The 22,181-nt window shown below is 41.3% G+C and overlaps 1 protein-coding gene across 3 annotated transcripts in view; it reads left to right on the top strand.

The window, feature by feature from the left end:
- Positions 1 to 22,181, top strand: part of LOC115095757 (1-phosphatidylinositol 4,5-bisphosphate phosphodiesterase epsilon-1-like) — a 304,874-nt gene that overhangs the window by 122,859 nt on the left and 159,834 nt on the right. For all 3 annotated transcript variants that reach the window (XM_029609876.1, XM_029609877.1, XM_029609875.1), the window contains exon 2: positions 6,886 to 8,418. In XM_029609876.1, coding sequence (XP_029465736.1) covers positions 7,228 to 8,418 — 1,191 coding nt within the window. In that variant the 5' untranslated portion in view covers positions 6,886 to 7,227. The remainder of the gene's footprint in view (positions 1 to 6,885; positions 8,419 to 22,181) is intronic.

The raw sequence follows: 22,181 nt of genomic DNA, 5'->3' as shown, positions 1-22,181 counted from the left end.
AGGAGTTGTATTAAGACATCCAAACTTGCAGCCCCCCTAGTCCAACACTGCATTGATCATCATCACCAATTCACTGACTTGCGATGGTCCATTTTGGAACAAGTGGATCCAAATCCAAGAGGAGGAGACATACAGGTTTCATTAAACCGTCGGGAACATTTCTGGATTTTTCACTTGAATACTGTAGACCCGAATGGTTTAAATGAGAGAATCAATTGGTATTCTCTCATTTGATTCTTCGATATCTGGATAAAAATGGTTTTGTCCGGATGGATATTGAACGATATTGTGATTGTTGAAGAAGTCTTCTATCCCTGTGCCCAATTAATGATGCAGGGGACTGCGATCACGAATTTTTCCTAAAAAGACTTTTTACAGCATTCATCCAGTGAGGACGTGACGTAAATTCAGCGTTTTACGAGCATGGGCTACTGTGATCTATTTTGTGATTCATTATGAGTATATATGCCTCCTTGCGAGTGCAGAGAAACTAATTGTTTTCCAGTATAGTATGCCAGATCAAAATCCCTTTTTTTCAAAGATGGAATAGTAAATATTTGATACCGGAAGAGGAGGGTCAAAGGCTGGGAGTGTTGAGAGGACGTGATAGGGAACTAACGCCCTCCCTGTCGAGGGGAGTTTTTTCAGCGTTAGCAGCGGTGAGAGGACGTGGTAGAGAACTACCAGGTATTGACCGGAAAGGGAGGTACTAGGCGCTGACATTGAATAAATAGGTTCCGGTTGTCGCCATTTCTTAAACTCAGCGGGGTGAAATGCAGCCCGCGTTGACAAACAGGACCGGCACGGAGTAAATTCGCCGAAAGAAAAAAGACGTTTTCAACCACCTGAATTGGCTTTCTGAATATTTTCCCCTGAGGCAGGACAGAAGTCCGAAACATGGCCATGTCGGGTTTGGGTTCCGAGTGCGGATAAGTATCCGTTTTTATTTTTGATTGCAATTGCTAAAAATTTTTGAAAATCAACAAAAAATTACATTTGATTAAAGATTTAGTGACCCCTATGAAAAACGAGCAGTACAGACAATGTCTGCCCGTGAATAGAGGGTCATACATAAGTAGTTGGGCGTATTAGGTGCTATTGTAAATTTAATACCAGGACACTAGTTGTTTTTGGATTGTTTACATTGGTGTGTACTGGAATACACCGTTGGTGTGTGGGTTTTTTTGGTGTGATTGATATCGTAATGTTACAAGAGACACACTTACGGAAAAGATATCAAAGATTGATGAGTAACCCTAAATACCCTCACCAATACTGGGCAGCAGCTACAGTTGCTTCTAAATATTCCGGGATGGGGATTATGCTTCATAAGGATTTTCTTTTTGAATTAAAAGAAACTTATGAGGATCCTAATGGTCGCTTCCTAATTGTAAAAATATCTATAGGGGGGGAGGTATACACCTTGGTGTCCACTTATGGTCCTATCTCCCAAAAGGTGGATTTCTATTGCTCATTAAATCAGCTATTGACTTCTCAGGCAGAAGGCTCTCTGATTCTGGGAGGGGATTTTAATTTGACTCTAAATCCCTGTCTTGACACCTCGTTGGGCTCCAGTTCAGATTCCAAAAAAGCTAGGGATGAACTGAAAGCCTTGCTACGATGTCATGGACTACGGGATATGTGGAGGTCCCGATACCCGACTTCGAGAAATTACACTTTTTTCTCTATCCCGCATAATAGTTACCCTCGGATCGATATGTTCATTGGTAGTGTGGGTCTACTACCCAGGGTTCTCAAGGTTGACATTGAGCCTATCTTATGGTCTGACCATGCCCCTATTTGGTTCATGCTCCAGGCACGGGATTATGATCAAGGTACTAGATTCTGGAGGCTAAATGACTCTGTTTTAGATGACTCTGAATATGTGCCCCAGGTAGAATTAGCTATTCAGGAATACTTGAAATTAAATGGCATGGGGGAGGTTAATCCGGTGGTTTTATGGGAATGTCTAAAGGCGGTCCTTAGGGGCAAATTTATTGCATGGGCGGCACTATTAAAGAAACAGCGTGAGCAGGAACACACCCAGCTCCTATTTAAGCTTAAGGAATTAGATCGCATACATAAACATTCTGTCTCCTCTTCGGTGACTTCTACCCAATTGAATGACATTAGAAATTGTATCGCATCCCTAGATGCGGCGTCTATAGCCCATCAAATGCAAATGATCCAGCAAAAATATTTCAAAGGGAGGAACAAGGCTGGGAAAGTGCTGACCAATGTTTTGAAATGCCGGCAAGCTCAAACCACCATTATTAAGATAAAAAATAAGGAGGGCGGTGTACTGACAGATAATAAGTCTATTAGATGGCGATTTCACCAATTCTATTCTGAACTTTATTCGATGGATGAGGATATCTGTCTTGGGGACATTGACAAATATTTGGAGGCCTCTACAGTCCTGGTATTGGAGGAATCTCAACAACGTATCCTGAATAAGGATATATCGGAGCAGGAAATTATATATGCTATCCGCTCCCTCAAACCCGGGAAATCACTAGGAATTGATGGCTACACAGGCCGGTTCTACCAAACATTTGCCCCATTTATTGCCCCTGTTTTAGCCAAATTTTTTCTTGCTTTAAAAGAAGGGACGCCACTCTCAGCAGCTGCTAACACTGCTGGTATCACGATTCTTGCAAAACTGGGGAGGGACCCCACCGTCTGTGGTTCCTACAGACCGATCTCCCTCATAAACATTGGTTTAAAAATCTTAGCAAAAAGTTTAGCAACACGTCTGAACAGTTTTATTGCTCAAATTATACCCCAGATCAAGCTGGATTTATCCCAGGTCGACAAGCTAGTGACAATGTTCATAAAATCATTGATCTGTTCTGGTGGGTAAAGAAACGTAATATCCCTGCAGTGGCGCTTTCGGTTGATGCAGAAAAAGCTTTCAATATGGTGCATTGGCCATATCTCTTTGCATTATTAAGGAAACTGCAATTTGGGAATTCTTTCATACAATGGATCCAGCAATTGTATACTAATCCCTTAGCATGTATAAAAATAAACGGGGGATATTCACCTACCTTTCCAGTAAGACGTGGTACCAGACAGGGATGCCCTTTGTCTCCCCTTCTTTTTGCGATTTTCTTAGAACCATTTGCAAACCTAGTGTGGAATCATCCGGGTATTAGAGGTGTGGAGGTGGGGCAATTTTCATCCAAATTGTCCCTCTTTGCGGACGACATACTAATACTAGTTACTGACCCTGAATCATCCTTATCCCATTTGACAACAGCCATGGAAGAGTTTAGCAGGGTCTCAGGTTTTAGGCTCAATTGGGAAAAGTCAAAGATCTTAAATATTAACATTTCTAGCTCCTCTGAACAGACGCTTAAGACGCGGTTTCGCTTTAAGTGGGCCCAAAATAAATTAAAATATTTGGGGGTGTATGTTAGTGCCTCACAGGACTTGTTTCAGTTGAATTATGATAAATTGTGGTCCACGATTCTCAAGGACCTGGAGGAGTGGACCTGGAGTCATTTTAACAGCGGCAGAATTGCCGCTGTTAAAATGACTATCCTTCCTAAATTGCTGTATCTGTTTCAGACCTTGCCGATTGATATCCCCCACCAACGGCTAGCCCAGTGGCAAAAGAGATTGATGTTGTATATCTGGGGTGGTAAACGACCATGGATTGCCCGCCACACTCTTTACAAGCCTCGAAAACGGGGTGGCTTGGGAGTTCCAAATTTGGAATGCTATTTTCTGGCAGCTCGTTTTAAAACAATTACAGACTGGCACAAGTAGACCAATCCAAAGCCTTGGTTTCTCTTCAGTCAGCAACTTGTTGGAGATTTGCCTCTATGTAGTTTATTTTGGCAGCCCAAGCAAACCTGGACGGTATGTCCTGAGGAGGTTCTACCTCCAACTATGTTACTCTCCCTCAGGCTCTGGTATGATAGAAAGGGATTACTCCTTGGGAATCGTGAATATCATTACTCCACCTATTTATATGCTAACAAGGATTTCTCACCGGGCTACGAGAGTCTGGCTTTCCAAAGGTGGAAGGAAAGGGGTATTAGCCTATGGGGGCATATCTTGGGGCCTAAAGGTCTTCTCTCCTTTCAGGATTTGCAATTGAGGTTTGGTCTTGAGGGGTCTGATATCTTTTTGTATCTACAGTTACGTCATTATGCACGATCTTCTCAACTATGTGCTCATCTACAACTAGGGAAGTCTGAGTTTGAGACAATTTGTCAAAAAGCAGATTTCACTGTCAAGCTGTTGTCAGTGCTGTATAATATGTTGGGCCTGGAACCATTTGTGAAAAATACAACCATGTTGGCATGGGAACATGATTTACATTGTACTTTCTCGCCAACTGAGTGGGAGGGGATTTTCTTGGGCCTTGGCAAGGGGTTAATTGCCGTATCGCTAATTGAAAATTCATTGAAGATGTTGTTTAGATGGTATTACTACCCGATTCGCCTTCATCGTATGTCGCCACACATTTCTGTTTTGTGCTGGAGGGGGTGCCATAGCGAAGGCAGCTATTTTCATATGTGGTGGGCTTGTCCTCTACTTTGCCCACTGTGGGACGCTGTTGAATCCTGGATCCAACGGATGTGTGGCGTTTCTTTGGGGTTGCTCCCGCAACATGCTTTGTTGGGCATATCCATGATCCCGGGAAAAGAGAGTTATAATAGATTTGTACTGCCACTAGGATCGAAATTGCAAAGAAATGGAAGTCTGCTCAATTACCGACATTGGCCGAAGTATAAGTTAAACTGGGACATATATATATCATGGCAGAGATTACAGCTAGGCTCCAGAAACAACTGCGGCGGTTACAGGACATTTGGACAGTGTATAGAACTTGGAAGGAGGAGTATGGGCGTGATACCGCCCCATGAGGTGTACCTTTTCATGTCACCCAGGTTTTATTTCTTAGTTTGCTATCTGATTAACAATACCCTATTGCATTTTGACTCTGTATCATTCACCCACCGTTCCATTATTTGTACGGGCATACGGGGAGGGGGGGGGGGAGTTCGGGGGATAAAAATGTATACTACAATACAAACAGAGACAAAGACACGTGGTGTATATATATACTTATTTTATTATTCTGGGCTGCTATGTATACATTGCTATCTGATTATACTTGATGTTACAGGTTTGGATAGGTATACATGTTTTACAGATATTATACCCGTTCAGGGTCATGTATATATGTTTCAGAGTTTGACCTTTGTTGCCATATGTCTTTTCTGGGCTTTAATAAAAAAAATATTTCAATTAAAAAAAAAAAAAGAAATCCATTGGGGGTTTTCCTGTGCAGGTTCAAATCCTGCTGACTATGGCTGGAAAAGTTTATTTTATAGGGAAAAATAACCCATGCTGTAATTACACAATGTAGGTTCCATATTAGGAGCTACCACCCAAGAAAGAGATCTAAGCGTCATGGTGGATAACACATTGAAATAGTTCAGTGTGCTGCAGCAGTCAAAAAAAATAAACAGAATGTTGGGAATTATTAGGGATGGTGAATAAAATGGAAAATGTCATAATGCCTCTGTATCGCTCCATGGTGAGACTGCACCATGAATACTGTGTACAATTTTGGTCGACGCATCTCAAAAAAGATATAGTTGCACTGGAGAAGGTACAGAGAAGTGTGATAAAGGGGATGGAATGGCTCTCCTATGAAGAAAGGCTAAAGAGGTTAGGACTTTTCAGCTTGAAGAAGAGACGGCTGAGGGGGGATATGATAGAGGTGTTTAAAATCATGAGAGGTCTAGAACAGGTAAATGTGAATCACTTATTTACTCTTTCGGATAAGTGGCACATTTAAAACTAATCAGAGAAAGTTCTTTTTCACTCAACGCACAGTTAAACTCTGGAATTTGTTGCCAGGGGATGAGGTTAGTGAGCTGGGTTTAAAAAAGGATTGGATAAGTTCTTGGAGGAGAAGTCCATTACCTGCTATTAAGTTGACTTAGAAAATAGCCACTGCTATTACTAGCAGCAGTAAGATGGAATAGACTTAGTTTTTGGGAACTTGCCAGGTAATTGTGACTTGGATTGGCCACTGTTGGAGACAGGATGCTGGGCTTGATGGACCCTTGGTCTGACCCAGGTTGGCATGTTCTTATGTTTTTATACAGTCGTAAAAAGCATTTCAAAGGTAATTTTAGAAAGCACAGAAATGTCCTTCTATTAAAGTGCCTGCCTGATATTTGGATAAAAGTGTGCGCATAAGCTCTGAATGTGCATATTTTTACCCACCCTTGGGGGAGGTGCTCTAGGAAGTGGGATCTTCATTTACAAAAATGCTTTTTTGATTTTGAAAAGCATGTGTGTAAATTTTTCATGGAAAAACTGCTCACACTAATGTGTGTAATTGTGTGTGGATAGTTTTGCTATGATAATTTTCAAAGTGACCATGCTCTGAAAATTGCTATAACTTATGAGAGCTATTACAAAATTTCTCCTTAATGAAGACTTTTGCTCTTTTGTGGGATAAGGAACTTCACCATCTTTTTTTCTGGAAACGAATGTGCAGCTTACATACTAATCCTTGAACAGGATCTTGTCATTTTCTTAGAAATTGGTGCAGAATTCATTGTATTGTATATTCATGCTGATTTATTGAAAATTGATAAGCTAATTGTCTAATAAAGCAGTTTGAAGATGATCAGTTTTCTTGGTCTGTTGGCAAGTCTAAACTTAGGTTAATTTTATCTCAAACATTTTCTCTTAGTTGTATGCTCCGATTTATGGCCTTGAAAGAGAAATGTTTCTGAAAAGAGATTCATGGTAGATTGTTCATTTATTTTCACTTTGCATTATTATATGTGAAATACTTTTGCATCATATCTTTGAGTATGCTGAATATGTATTTTTGTTTTCTTTTAGAACATTTATGAATCACCAGATGGAGGACTGCACAATGTAAGGCTGAATTGGATGTTCAAAAACACTCTTTTTATAAAAAGAATGCGATCAAGAGACAGAGCACGTATAACAGATGAGTAAACAGCATAAAAAGAAACAGAGCTTTAGAATAATCCATGATGCATGCCAGAGGTACATAACTAGCTACATTTATATTAGCATCTGTTTTGAGGAAACGTCTTTTACTTTTTTACAGCTTATCTGCTTTAGGTTAGCAAGATTGTTCTGCACTGATGTTTGTAAAGAAAGAATGTCACAATCCTCAGTGACAAGCAGAACAATACCTAGTGTGTGCATGTCAAGATGACCTCTGAAGAAATGACTGTTTCAGTGCTTGTACCACTGGTACAAGGGAAAGTGATAGCTCCTCAATCAACCGGAGATGAAAATAGTGAGAATACTTTGGATACCAATGTTATAAAAAGACATACTGCAAATAAAGAAAGGCAGACTGCAGACACTGTACAGTACTTACACAGACTTAAGGAAGGCTATCTTCAGTGTGCAGTGCCCAAGAGCCTTTCAAGAAGAGTACAGGAAAGCACCAGGAACAGCAGTAATATAGGCTTGTGGGATAGGAAGGCCTTCATCTCAGGTTCTTTGGAGTATCTCAACATCAACTGTAATATTAAAAAGGAAATCAGCAAGAGCCACGCGCTGCATAACCAGTTCTGTAAATCATGCGATTCTTTGACAGGGGAAGACCCATGCTTGGAGCCAAGAACTCCTGGCTGGCAGGAAGAAACCCTATTTGCTAAAGTTCATTCAAACATGGATAGACCTTCAGTGAAGATGGCGGCATCAAGAATTCAGTCAACTGGGAATGAGTACAGTAAAAGCGATGACAACTTACATTTTAGCTGTGTCAGTGAGAAAGCTATAGCTGAGAGTTTGTGTACTACACATAACAGTTTTATTTTAAGCAACTGTTTGCATGCAATTGGTAAAGATCTCAGCGATAGCTCCTCAGACTGTGCTTGTAAGTTAATGGATCTGACCAATGGTTGTGAAAATATAAATGGGCAGCAAATATTTAAGGACTGTAAGACACTGAAGGATCAGTATTTATGCATGGAAAACATTTCAGAAAAGGTTAAAATGCCATCCTGGTCAGGTGGGAATTTCTGTGGAAATAGCATTAAGTCGCCTTCAAAACTGTTTCCAAGCCATTTTGAAGAATGCGAGAACTGCGAAGAGGAAATTGAGGATGATCTTTGTAGAAACAAAAAAGAACGCTCCACCTTATTGATTAGACGCTTTTGCAAAAATTACAGAGAGATTAAGAAATCGGTCTATATCGGGACAAGGGCGATTGTGAGGACTTTGCCCTCTGGGCGTCTTGGAGATAAAGCTTTGATTTTTCTTGGACAGAAGAGCAATGGCAAAAATGAACTGAAGAGTTGTCGGATTAAAAGAGGCCACACAACAAATGTTCAAGATTTAATTATAAGGCAAGATTTCAGTTCTTACCTGGTGAAGGCAGTCTGTCAGCAGGTATGTTTTTTTTTCATTTATACTTTTATGCATGTATTTTTATTTTTACTGCTGTGCTGTGTATGCATGGGATCAGGAAGAGATGGTTAACTCTGGAAGAGACTGTGTTTTGAATGACAAGTAATAGGCCGTTTTAATAAATCTGTTAGAACTCCTCTAATTTACTCTGATGCCAAATAGGAATCAGGCTTATATTGCTAGTTTAAAAAATGTCTTCCAACGTTGAATATTATTTGCATAAGCTCTTATTTCTCTCCTTGTTTTATTGTGAAATCACAGAGCCTTGCTCTAGCCTTGGTAGTTGTATTTACACTTTTAGATTTGTATTTAGCTGTTAGAAGAAATATTTCTTGATATTTTGTTCAATCAGAGTGTATGCCACTGATGCCAAATCAGGCAAAATTGAATTCTGAAATGAGAAGGTTCGATTACCTGGTGGCCTTTTGGTGGTGATGTTGCATCATTGCTTGATGTCAGAAATCTCAACTATTTAGCAGGAGCTCCAGCACCTGCTAATCCTTCTTTCTAACATTAAAGTACATAAACACTTTAATGTCATTATTGTCTGTTGTACTACTTATTTATGTATGTGAAGATCCAGACTACCTAGTGATCTAATCAATCCTAATCTGCAAATGGCAAGTTTTCAGGTCATCTCAATATAGTAGAAAGACAGCATAACATGACCTCCAGCTGCTGTGTACTAAAATAGATTACAAGTATAATAGATGAGGACCTTTTTGTATGTGGCTTTCAATGAGAATGTTTGTTTAATTAAAACATTATTTCTGTATACCCTAAGGAGCAGAAAACTATACTACTGTTTAATGAGTGTGTGGAGAAAGAATGTATTATTCATGGTGGCAGTGGCTATAAAGTTGCAGTGATATAATTGTTTCCTTATGCAATTTATTACACTGACAGAATAATTAGGTGCCAAAAGTCTCTGTCTGTTCTGTGCCATTGCATGAGGTTCCTAGAATAGTATTTTAGTATCTCTGGTTGCATCTAAGTGCTATCCTCCATGCGTCTCAGACATTACAGCACAAGCATGCAGAATAGTTGGGTGTGTGTGCAAACACTCTACCGCTCTTTGTACTGTCTCTCTCTCCAGGGCTGACTGCGGACATTGTATTTATGCTTTTAGTTTTGGGAATAATGTGCCAGAGCCTTGCATTGTTAAATCTGCCCTCCCACTTTCTGTTCCCATGGCGAAAGGGTTTTAACTTTCGTAGTGTGTTCTCAAAAGATATAAACAGTCAAATTAATTATCAGTTGCTTGATGAAATACTAATTATTTCTGAAACATTTACACATGAAAAACTTAAGACCCAAGTATATGTTTAAGTTTAAACTGGCTTTCTAGAGCTGGTCTGCTAATACAGTAAGTCCCGGGCTTAATCAGGGTGATATAATTGTGACCTACGGATCATCCTCTGTCAATACTTCACACCAGCAATGATTCTAGGTTGTAGAGAGACCAATTGCACCCAGCTGACCCACGATGATACTAGGCTGTATATCAGCATGTTAAGGTCAATTTCTAAAGGATTTGGGCTCCTAACATTTAGAGTTAAGCTCCTAATTTGACCCTTTTGAAAATTTACTAGGGCTGAGTACCTAAATTTATGCGTCTAGATTCATTAGGATACTAAATTTAGGTCCCTAAAAAGTGGGTGGCTAAAGGGGTAGAGTTAGGTCGGGAAAACAAAGTTAGGGGCTTAATACTGATTTTCAGAACTAGGCACCTAATTTAGGACCCTAAATCTAGGTAAATAAGTAACAGGCATAAATTTAGGGCCCTAACTTGTAGGCTGCTAAATATGTGTTTTTTAGCTGAAAACTTAGGTCCCTAATTTAGAGGCCTAATATAGGGGCCTAAATTTAGGAGCTCAACTTTTTTTTGAATATTGGCCCTTTAGAGTCCCAGGGCATTCATTGTTCCATGGGAGTATCACTCACAGAATCCTACGTTCTCTTGAAGCCAGCTCTTGACTATGAGACTTGCCCCATAGACCAATATGGGCGGGGGGAGGCAAGAAAGAAATCCTGCAAAAGCAAGTGATGTTGCAAAGTGCAAACCTCCAGTGGGCATCTGACACTCCTTAAATCCTGCTGACATCCCTGCTCTCACATGGATGGACTTGCCGAATAAAAACTCTGACCCGCTCACCCTGGCCACAGCCTTTCCACCAGCGTGCCCAGCAGGTTGAGAAGAGGAAGTAAATTCTCACTGAAAGGTCCCTTTGTTTGGTGGGGGAAGGGTCATCAGATATGTTACCTCATCATGGCTAGACACTTAATTTATTCACTCCTTCACTGTCTGCCCATTGATTTTTCCAGTGTCAGCTGACAGTGAAAAGACCAATCCCTTTTCAGAAGGCTGGACTTTCAGAATTCTGAAAGGGGATTGGTCCTTTCACTGTCAGCTGACGGTGGAGGGCCCAATCTGCTGTCAGTGAGCGAGCAGCCCTTCTGGAGGAGGTAAGGTCTGTCTGGATTGGGATGCCTGAGGGTGGGAGAGGGTTTTGAATGGTTCAGGCAGTGAAAATGGGGTAGGGGGTTTCGGGAAGGGCTACATTTTTTTTAAGGAGAGAGTGGGAGTTTGGGAAGGAAAGGACTCGCCCTGTCGGTCCAACCTGACCTGTGACTGCTCCACCCAACATGAGCCTAGCCTGGCGTGAGGAGCATAATTTTCAAATGCCTTTCCACGGGTAAAGTATTGCTTTGCCTGTGGCAATTTATTTATTTACTTTTTTTTGAAAATTGCTAACCTTGGGGCCAATACACGCTCAAAACGGGTGCTAGTATTAAGCGCCCGTTATCTTAACATGTGCTCAGCCACACCCCCTGGGCGCCTGATGCAGTATTTAAATGAGGCAGCATTACATAGGGCATGTTAAGGGAGAACCGTAGTGCTCGATAGTTGATTGCATCGGGCGCCCAGTTGCTACAGGCGTTCAATACGCGTGTCCGTTTTGATCCCGCTTCTTTTTTTTTATTGTTTTGCTGAGGTTGCTGAAGTGTATTATATTTGGTACCCCTTGCTACGGCCATCTGAATTGTGTGGCCATAAGAAATGTTGGTTTCTTCTGATCAAGTCAAAATATACATTCATTTTTTTCCACCGCAAGCAATAAATTAGTGTCACAACAATACTAAGGAGGAGGAGAACATACTTATCATATATATATATTTTATTTCTCATGAGTCCTTGACTATGAGTTGATTTTACTCCACCTCCAGGGCTGGAGTTAAATTCCCCCTTGTTAAAAAGTGTGTGATGGGTGTCCAGCGCTTTCCTGCTTTGGGGGCTAATAGCTAATGTTCTCATCTACATGGAATTTACATGTGATGGGCACTATCTGTTGCACATTTTGCTAGGGCGCATGTTTTGGGCGTGCTAATCTTCTTATTGCATCGGGTGCTAGTCTAGCATGTCCAACCGCACATAAACATGTGCGCTAGGCTGGGCGCATTTTATTGCATCGGCTGTCTTATGGATAAGCTTAGCATGCGCATGTTCTGTTCGTGTCTGATTTTTACCCAGACTGTGTGGAAGCATTTCCTGGACAGGACTGGGGAAAGGGGGTGTATTTATGCACATATGTTTGCATATTCAGAAGTGTGCACATAAATGTTCATGGCAAATTTGCCCATACTCCTTAGCAGGTATGATTGGTGCTTCTATTTGCCAGTTAACATATGCGAAATGTTATAAAATTATCCCCTACATGTGTGATGACAATACTAGAATATAGGCTTTCAAAACTCCAGTCCTCTGAGGTAAGAGAAGAATTGATAGCGAGTCGTGTTCCTCCATTTTTAGAGTAATGAAGTGCTTTGCAAGCATTTGCATGTGATGCAGCTCATTAATTGATGCACATCGTGCCTTATTTTGTCAGCAGAAATAGCACATGCTGTTTTCAAATTATGCATGTTATCTCAAAATTTTCTAGCTTTTAGAAAGTCTTTTGGGAATGGAGGAAGGTGGTTTCTGTGGGAATGTGGGGTGGTTTAAGTATGATTCTGTCTGTATGATCTAGTACGTTCACCTTTGGCCTTTTTCCCTGGTGGGAGGAGGGAATGAGTTCCAGCTGTGGGATAGGGTATTTATCACGCTTATTATAATTTAGTTTGTAGCATTTTGCATTGTGTTTATGCAATGTATCATTATGAATTACATTTTTTGATTGTTGTAAAATGCTTAGGGTGATCTTTAGGTATTGATATGACAGGGTGCAAATATAATAGAACATATTGAATCAGGCCCGAATTGTTAAATGTATTGCAGATGGTGGGGTCTTTGGTGTTTGGTTTCAAATACTATTAGATTTTTGGTTGTAGCCAAAACTATTATTGCATCACTAGATTTGAAATAAACATGCATTGCCTCTAAGGTAGTGGTTTTCAACCCAATCCTCAACCCTCCCAGACAAGTTGTTAGGATATCCGCAATGATTATGCATGAGATGATTTGTATGCATATTCATTGTGGATATCCTGAAAACTTGACTTGCCGGGCAGGTCCAGAGGATTGGATTGAGAACCAGTGCTCTAAAGCAAGGACAACTTTTTTTTTTTTTTTGGGGGGGGGGGGGGGGGGCGGTATGGAGGGTCCTGGCAGCTCCCTTCTCCACCTTCTCCTCCTCCTTTTGACTTCCAGTTCAGTTGGAACTGGCTTTTTTGGGCTACAGCACCATGAGCTTTCATTCACAGTTACCAGGGCATTTATCCCCATTCCAGCTAAGCTTGGCCATATATTCCATTGCCATGGAACACAGACTGCAGCTCACTCCAGCAACTGATGAGTGTGCACCATGAGGCTGACCGCAAGGTGTCACTGTCACACCATGGCTGAGGCCCAGGGAGATGATGGCTGCCACTACCAGGAGTGGCCAACTTCCAGTCCTTGTGGACACCAATCTGCTCTGCTTTTCAGGCTATCTCTAATGAGTATGCACGAGAGGTTTACATACAACTAAAGCAGTGTGCATTCCAATCTCTTATGCATATTATTTAGGGATATCCTGAAATCCCAAGCAGATTGCTGTCAATGAGGATTGGAGCTTGCCTACTCCACCCACTACTATATTATGCTCTGCAGCTGAATAAATACTGAGGAATAATCAATAGAGGCTTCTTTCAAGCTGGTGTGGGTGCCAGATTATTATCCAGGCATGCCATCTTAGTTTTGGGGGTATAATGCAAATAATGAGAGGAAAAATCAAGGGAGACAAAGAAACAACAAAGATCTTACTACAGCTATTTATCTTAAAGATTAGCTTTGAGTTTTCAGGTCTTTTAAAAGCAAGAATAATTTAGAACTGGCCATGCGAAATCCTTAAGAGCTTGATTCACCCAAACATATCATTTACAAAAATGTCCAGTAGAAAGTTTGGTCAACACTATTGAATATAGCTGGCTAAACGCCTATGAATATAGACCTCAGCATTTCTTGGGAAAACAGAATAAAACCCCCTTTGCATTGGTTTCAAGGAGTGTGCTTGCAAATTCCACTGCCACCTCTTGGGACATCTCCCTTCAGCTTACGGAAAAGTTGAATACTAGGCTTACGTACCTACTTTCCTGCAAACTGACCCCAGGGCTATTTTAGTGCATCCATTTACGTGCATAAGACTGGATTTATGTCTGTAAATGGCTTTGAAAATCAGGTCCAGGGTGACTTTGCTGACTTCACCAGTGTCTGGGATTAAGTGGAGAGTTGGTGATCATGCTTTGACCATGATGACTGCTTAAACTAAGGGCGAAAAGCTAAAAACACCCATTTGTCAATCCCCAAGCTGCTTCATTTAATATGCTTAAAAGCACTTAGGCAGCCCAGCTCCACAGAATCACTGGGTAAACACGGGCAAATAAAAATTGCAATTATTTATTGCACAGAAAACACAGTGATAGTAGTAAGAAGCAACAAAGAATGTTGTAGAGGCATTATGGAAGTATCTCACATATGTTGAAGCTGGAAAACAAAACAATAAAAGAATTGCACACTTTGGCCAGGAGAAAGTGGTGAAAGTGTGAATCAGACGGTGAAAGTGAATTTCCAGGAGGCCAAATGCCCTGGAGGACTGCCGAGGGTTACTGCAGCATTGCTCTGAGCCATCAGATGCCCTCAGGACTGGAGTTACCAACCCTCGCAAAAATGGATAGTCCTACAAAAATAGAACAAGGAAGACACAGCAACACATACAGTGTACACATTACACTTCTCTCACAATTATACAAACAAGTGCTCATTCCCTTCAATTTTTTTTTTCCAAATTACATTTACTATTTGTATACCACCATATCAGGCACAAGCCTGTCCAGAGTAGTTTACAACAGCATAAAACATCATATATACAATTACATACATATAAAAACATTAAACCATTAAATCGCTTCCCCCAAAAACCCTACAATCCTATCACTTTCAGCGTGGTAATACTTTTTCCCCACTGCAACTGGCTCTGATTCTTAGCTGGCCTAATCATCACTACACACTCAGGAATCGCAGACACCCATCCTCATACATGTCCTCCACAGGGTCCAGCAGCTAGGCTCTACAGCACTGGTTCTCAACCTTTTTTCTGTCGGGACACACTTGTCAGATGGTTCTCGCATGCATGACACTCTGAACCCATGACTGTCCAGGGCTAAATGTAAACACATACTCTGCAACTACAGGAACCGCCCAACTCCCCAACATTGGGTGCAGAGCAGAACTAGGACATTCCTCGTACAATTAAGAACATAAGAACATAAGAAAATGCCATACTGGGTCAGACCAAGGGTCCATCAAGCCCAGCATCCTGTTTCCAACAGTGGCCAATCCAGGCCATAAGAACCTGGCAAGTACCCAAAAACTAAGTCTATTCCATGTAACCATTGCTAATGGCAGTGGCTATTCTCTAAGTGAACCTAATAGCAGGTAATGGACTTCTCCTCCAAGAACTTATCCAATCCTTTTTTAAACACAGCTATACTACCTGCACGAACCACATTCTCTGGCAACAAATTCCAGAGTTTAATTGTGCGTTGAGTAAAAAAGAACTTTCTCCGATTAGTTTTAAATGTGCCCCATGCTAACTTCATGGAGTGTCCCCTAGTCCTTCTACTATCTGAAAGAGTAAATAACCGATTCACATCTACCCGTTCTAGACCTCTCATGATTTTAAACACCTCTATCATATCCCCCCTCAGTCGTCTCTTCTCCAAGCTGAAAAGTCCTAATCTCTTTAGTCTTTCCTCATAGGGGAGTTGTTCCATTCCCCTTATCATTTTGGTAGCCCTTCTCTGTACCTTCTCCATCGCAATTATATCTTTTTTGAGATGCGGCGACCAGAATTGTACACAGTACACAGTACACAGTACACAGTACACAGTACACAGTACTGTACACAGTACTGTACACAGTACACAGTACAAAAAAGATATTGCTGGTGTCATCTCAGTAACAGCAACATAAACTCTCTCTACTACCAGGCACAATAGCCCTCCTTATGAAAAGACAGTAATTTACCTATTGAGAAAACACAACAAATAAGATTGATACAAATGCCTACATGCTAGTAAAATACCTCACCTCTGTCACAAGCAATACCAATACCACTTCAATACCATCAATACATGGCTCTCACACAATCGTCTTAAACTGAACACATCTAAGACAGAACTTGTTTATCTTTCATCTATTTCTAATTCTAGACTTGCCCCACCTTCTCATCTTTCCTTAAATGGAATCTCTATTCCTTTTACAAACCAAGCCACTAATCTAGGAATTATAATTAATTCTGACTTATCTATGACTCAACACATCTCAGCACTTACAAAAAAGTCCTTCTATAAAATTCATTTATTAAAAAGACTTTGTCCATTGCTTTTCCAATACGACTTCCATACTGTTCTCCAATTGTTAGTTTTTTCCGGTTTAGATTACTGTAATGCGCTTTTTATAGGTTTACCAGATTCTACTTTGCAACCACTTCAACTGATTCAGAACACTGCAGCACGTATCCTAGCAGGTATATCCCATTGTAATCATATCTCTACTGTACTTCAATTTTTCCATTGCTTCCGATAAAATCAAGAATACAGTACAAAATTCTAACAATAATCCACTCACTTATATATAATTCTTCGTCTACGTGGCTATGCTCTTCTCTCCGTATCTATCAACCTGCCAGACTTTAAGATCGATGTTGAAAAACCTCTTGGAAATCCCTTCTCCAAAGCTTGCCAGACTACACTGTACAAGAATACGCGCTTGCTCTGTGGCAGGTCCATTTCTCTGGAACGCCATACCCACTTCACTTCTTCAAATTGCTAACAGAAATCAATTTAAAAAATCTTTGAAAACTTACTTCTTCCAGCTGGCTTACAATATTCCATTAAACGAACAAGTACAATGAATAAACAATCAAATTGTATTTTAATTTTTGTTATAGAGGCACTAGCTTCTTTCTCTTGTTTTGTAAATGTATGTTTATTTTATTTTGTTTTTATTAATTTTATGTAAATTTTTCTTCCATTTTATTTTTATGATTTATAATCATTTTTTTATTTTTTCATGTTTTTGTAAACCGTTTTGATCAATCTTACTTGTAAAGGCGGTATATAAACCCTTTTAAATAAATAAATAAGCATGGAATCAACCTTCACCAAGTACAGAAAGACTGCAAATTACAAATATGGAGGCAGAAACTGGAATGGAAACCCAAAAAAGCCACTCTGCATGTAGTGAAAAACTAGAGAAATAGAAAGAGAAATATAGCACCTAACAGACTCCCAGGATCTGCAATAATGTACACAAACTAATAAGCAAACAATTACCCCTGCATTATGGAACACACTCAAACAGTAGCAACCCTACCTTTGAAAAGGCAATGCTACAAATATTTAACCAGGCTATAGATCCCTACACAGAAACTACAAGCTTGCAGAATACCCTTACCTGAGTTACACATGCAGAACATAGACAGACCCTCACCAAATACAGAATAAAGTAACCATTAAGTTAATATTTTTGTTTTTCCATTGTTGCACTGCATACACTGTCTGGCGTCTTGCTATTTCCAGTTCATTTTTTGTCTATACATTTCTATTTATACATTCCTCAAGAAATATAAAATAATTCTAAAACTAGAATAATAAATATCAGTTGTTTTGAGACATTTATTATAAATAGAATAACATCCAATCATTAAAAACTTATAAAAACTATTACAAATTCTCCAAACACCATTAAAATATTTCAAACAGCAGACACATCACATAATACCCTATAATTAAATGGCAGTCAATCAAGAAAGATAAACTTTTCTCCAGCAACCTTCCTACTCCTTTCCCTTGCAGGCCGACAGCTCACTCCAGAAGCAACAATGGCTGCTGAAGTTGTCCTCACGGTCCTCTTCCTTAGGCCCTACGACTAGTCTGACATTCACATACACAGACACACATACTTTCTGTCTCTCATATACCAATCATCTCCCCCAACCAGTCTTTCTCTCACACACACACACCAGTCACCTCGCTGACCAGTCTCTCGCTCACTCTCACACACACACACCAGTTACCTCCCTGACCAGTCTCTTGCTCTGTCACACACACCTCCCTAATCAGTCTCTCTCTCACACATGCCTTCTTCTCTTACTTACATACACTCTCTCTGTCTCATTCACTCACCCCCACCCCAGCACACATGGCAGCTACAGCACAAGGCATTCTGGATCTGCACTGGGCAGTTGAGAATGGCAGTTGTTGTGCTGCTATTAAATCAGTCGCGACGGGCTGGGAACTGCAGCAGGAGTGACTCTCCCTGGCCCTGCAGTGGTAAGACGGCAGCACTCAGCTGTTTTCCTATGATGCGATCATCACGGTGCAAGCAGAGGGGCAGTCAGCTGAAAATGTGGCCATGGGGATTTCCTGCCTCGCAGCTGTCTGGGAAATCCAGCGATTAGCTGCCCCGGGTCTGTGGTGGTGAATGGTTGCCTCAGAAAGGAGACTGAAGTGCTCCCACGACCACAGGAGGTGGAGGGAGACTCAGGACATGGTTTCTACAGTGGCGCCAGCCGCAGCATGGCACTTTCTTCTTCATGCGCATACACTGAATATCACTTCCTCTTCCAGGCCACAGGGGCAGGAAGAAGAAAAGGCCATGTTGCTGCTGCCAGCTTCCACAAACATTGCTGCCGTTCCTTTCCGGGCTTGAATGTGCTGATAACCCAGGCACGAACGGCAGCCATGTTCGTCGAAGAATTTTGTGCGTCTCGCTGGGGTGGAGGAGAGGGAGGGAAGAGCAGCAGGAGACCAGGAAGTGCGCGACACGCCAGTGGAGAACTGCTGCTCTTACAGCTATGCCGTTGTTGTGCTGTTCCTGCCCGCCTTATAGCATCATCATTTTAGACTGCTAGGTAGGTTCAGCTGTGCAACCAATCCTCATAGGATGGTAATCCACGGTGTCATTTACATCCCCTTGCCAGAACCCCTCTCCCCCTAAAATAAACCCCCATTGACCTCCTCACTCTCGTCATGTTGCCACTTCCAGCTCTTGCTGCTTTTATTAAATCTGCTCACATAATCCACCCTTTGTCCTCTTTCCACAGAAGACCCCAGTGAGAGATGAGGAAGGAGAGGAGCTAGAAGAGCATGAGGAAGACCAACCAGTCCTCCAGGCCACTCCTGCTGAAGCAGTAGCAGCTAGCAGTCCCTTGCCAACCCCCTCCCCCTAAGCCAGCTCGGCCTTTATAGGGGCCATGACCTCCCCCTATCCCCAGAGGCTATGTCTCCTGGCATTATGTACCCTTTTTATGTTGTGAAGCCTCTGACCACTTCTCCATTCTTCCCTGGGACCAGAGAACACAGATTCCACTGATGTCCTTCCTTTCAGGGGGTAGAACACCAGTATGCTGGGCCAGACCCCTGTAGATCCTATGGCTCCCTCCATGCCAGGAGTAGCTGCACCTACCCAGTAAAAAAAAAAAACCAGGCAAACTCCATTCTCAGATATCAACTCAAAAACCCACACCTTCTCTAGATTAGATGTTTCCTCTTTTATAGTAGTAAGAAGCAACCAACACTGCAGCCCACGTTGGGGAACTGCAATCCAACTAAAGATACTTCTCTTCTACGTACACAGTTCGTTTATTCCGTTTAGTAGAGACCCAGTGAAGTTCTCTACATATATACATATATGTGCATTAGCTCGTGTCACTGAGAAATGATGTAAGCAGTTTTGCTCGAAAATACTATAAACATAGCTCCCGATTTCCCGTAGCACATTTTTCAAGATTCTCTGTCGAGAGCAAATTCTGAGGCAGATTTTTCAAACCTTTATGGCAATTATATGGCAAACTTACAAAACTTAGTCACAGAGGGGTAAATATTTAGCTGCTGAATGGCTAGTAAAGTTAGCATCTCTGATCCTTTTCTAATAGATGCCAAGTTTTGGTCCTTTTAAGTTGTTGTTATTTTCATTTTCATTTTATTAAGTTTCAATTTAGAATTGTCTGCCATTTGGTGTCTCTTTTTGTCATGTGGATCCTTGATCATATTTATTGTCTTATGTTCATTTGTTTGTTTCTTTAATTATTTCTTTTGGATTTTGCTGACTGTGTCCCCTGGGCCCCTGTCCCTCCCGACACAGCCCATATGGTGAAACACGGCCCGTGTTGGGGGACTGAAACTTTGTTCTAAGTATCCTTGAATAAAGGTGGAAACGTTTGCCTTACATCTTCATTGTCATTTTCTGATTAATTTACCATAAGGATCCGTGATCTTTCAGCGCTGTACCATTTTGAATATGTACACCATTGTTTTTAAACTATATACAAAATTCACCAAGTACAAAAATCGACTATTAAGTAAAGACATAAGTTAAAAGTTTGTTACTATGAAATGTACTTTTCTTTTGGATTGAAATATATCATAAGCATCCTTTTTATTTTTGCTTGAGAGTCATCATTTCTGAGTAAGGAGCTTATGTATGTTGAAGCTGCATTCAGCATCAGCAGAGTTTGTCATGCTGTTAATTGAAATTAATATCATGTCTGACAGCTATAGGATAGTATCAACTGCAAACTTCCAAAATACATCCAGGTTGTTGTCAACTGGTGTAAGGTTAGCCAAGTATGCAAGTGCAAGGAAACTCTTCTAAAGGGAAATCACGCCATTCAGGAATTACATTAAAACTGTCTTTGGTTTAGCTTAAGAAAAAAAGAGATTTTGGGGGGATCAAACACATTCTGATTGCTCTGCTTACTCCAAGTTTTTCTCTTTTCCTCTGTTTCCTTCAGGACAGGAGGGGAGGGACAGGATTAGGGATCCATGGTGAGACCGCACCTTGAATACTGTGTACAATTCTGGTCGCCGCATCTCAAAAAAGATATAATTGCGATGGAGAAGGTACAAAGAAGGGCTACCAAAATGATAAGAGGAATGGAACAACTCCCCTATGAGGAAAGACTAAAGAGGTTAGGACTTTTCAGCTTGGAGAAGAGACGACTGAGGGGGGATATGATAGAGGTGTTTAAAATTATGAGAGGTCTAGAACGGGTAGATGTGAATCGGTTATTTACTCTTTCGGATAGTAGAAAGACTAGGGGGCACTCCATGAAGTTAGCATGGGGCACATTTAAAACTAATCGGAGAAAGTTCTTTTTTACTCAATGCACAATTAAACTCTGGAATTTGTTGCCAGAGGATGTGGTTAGTGCAGTTAGTATAGCTGTGTTTAAAAAAGGATTGGATAAGTTCTTGGAGGAGAAGTCCATTACCTGCTATTAAGTTCACCTAGAGAATAGCCACTGCCATTAGCAATGGTAACATGGAATAGACTTAGTTTTTGGGTACTTGCCAGGTTCTTGTGGCCTGGATTGGCCACTGTTGGAAGCAGGATGCTGGGCTTGATGGACCCTTGGTCTGACCCAGTATGGCATTTTCTTATGTTCTTATGAGTGACTTGGCTTTTTCTTCTCCAGCCCCAGTCTCAGCCTCACCCCCACCCCTCATGTTCCCTTCAAGGTGCCTGGGAGGGGACTGGATCTTGAAACAGAGATTAGAAGCAGGGGGGCTGAGACAGAAGGATGTTGAATCAGCTCTGCAAGTTCTGTAGCTTCCTTCAGATGACTGAATTAGCATAGGCAGGCTAATTATGCAGTTTTTCCTGGACTCCAGAATTGCAGGATCTTGGGGGCATTCATTATGAATGAGTCCTGATTTCTGGTCTTAACACTTATCTGAGGACCCATAGTGACATATATGTGTGTGGTGTGTGTCTGAATAGATGAGCTGGAGCTTTCCTAGAGTATAGAAGATGGAATCGAGACCAGTGGGTAATGCTCCCCTGCCAGCAGATGGAGACTGAGCAAGCTATCATCCTCCTGCAGTGACACCAGCATGCCAGTATTCTCCGTCTCTAGCAGATGATGGAAATGCATTTCCCTATGGGGATTGCTTCAGAATTTGGAAGGAGAATTTAACATAGAAAAAGAAAAGCCCCGCTCTCCTGTGTTGGTACCAGATGGTCCCTTCCCCAGCTGAGAATTCCTGAGGTGATTTCTGTGGTCCCTCAGATGTGTGCCTTGGTCCAGTAGCTGGGTTTCCCGGCATGGACTTAGCTGATTGTACAGCTAAAAAGGCAGGGGGTGCAGGAGGCCGAGTGTGGCGGTGACGGAACATGCCCTCTCCCCCTGCAGCTGGAGACCATCTCTGTACTCAGCCAGTAAGAGCTGAGCTCAGGTAAGTTTAAAAAAAAAAAAAGGTTT

This window comes from Rhinatrema bivittatum, chromosome 7, assembly GCF_901001135.1.
Source record: "Rhinatrema bivittatum chromosome 7, aRhiBiv1.1, whole genome shotgun sequence".
NCBI lineage: Eukaryota > Metazoa > Chordata > Amphibia > Gymnophiona > Rhinatrematidae > Rhinatrema > Rhinatrema bivittatum.
Note: the sequence above shows the minus strand (reverse complement) of the source record. Positions and strands in the feature narration are given on the sequence as shown.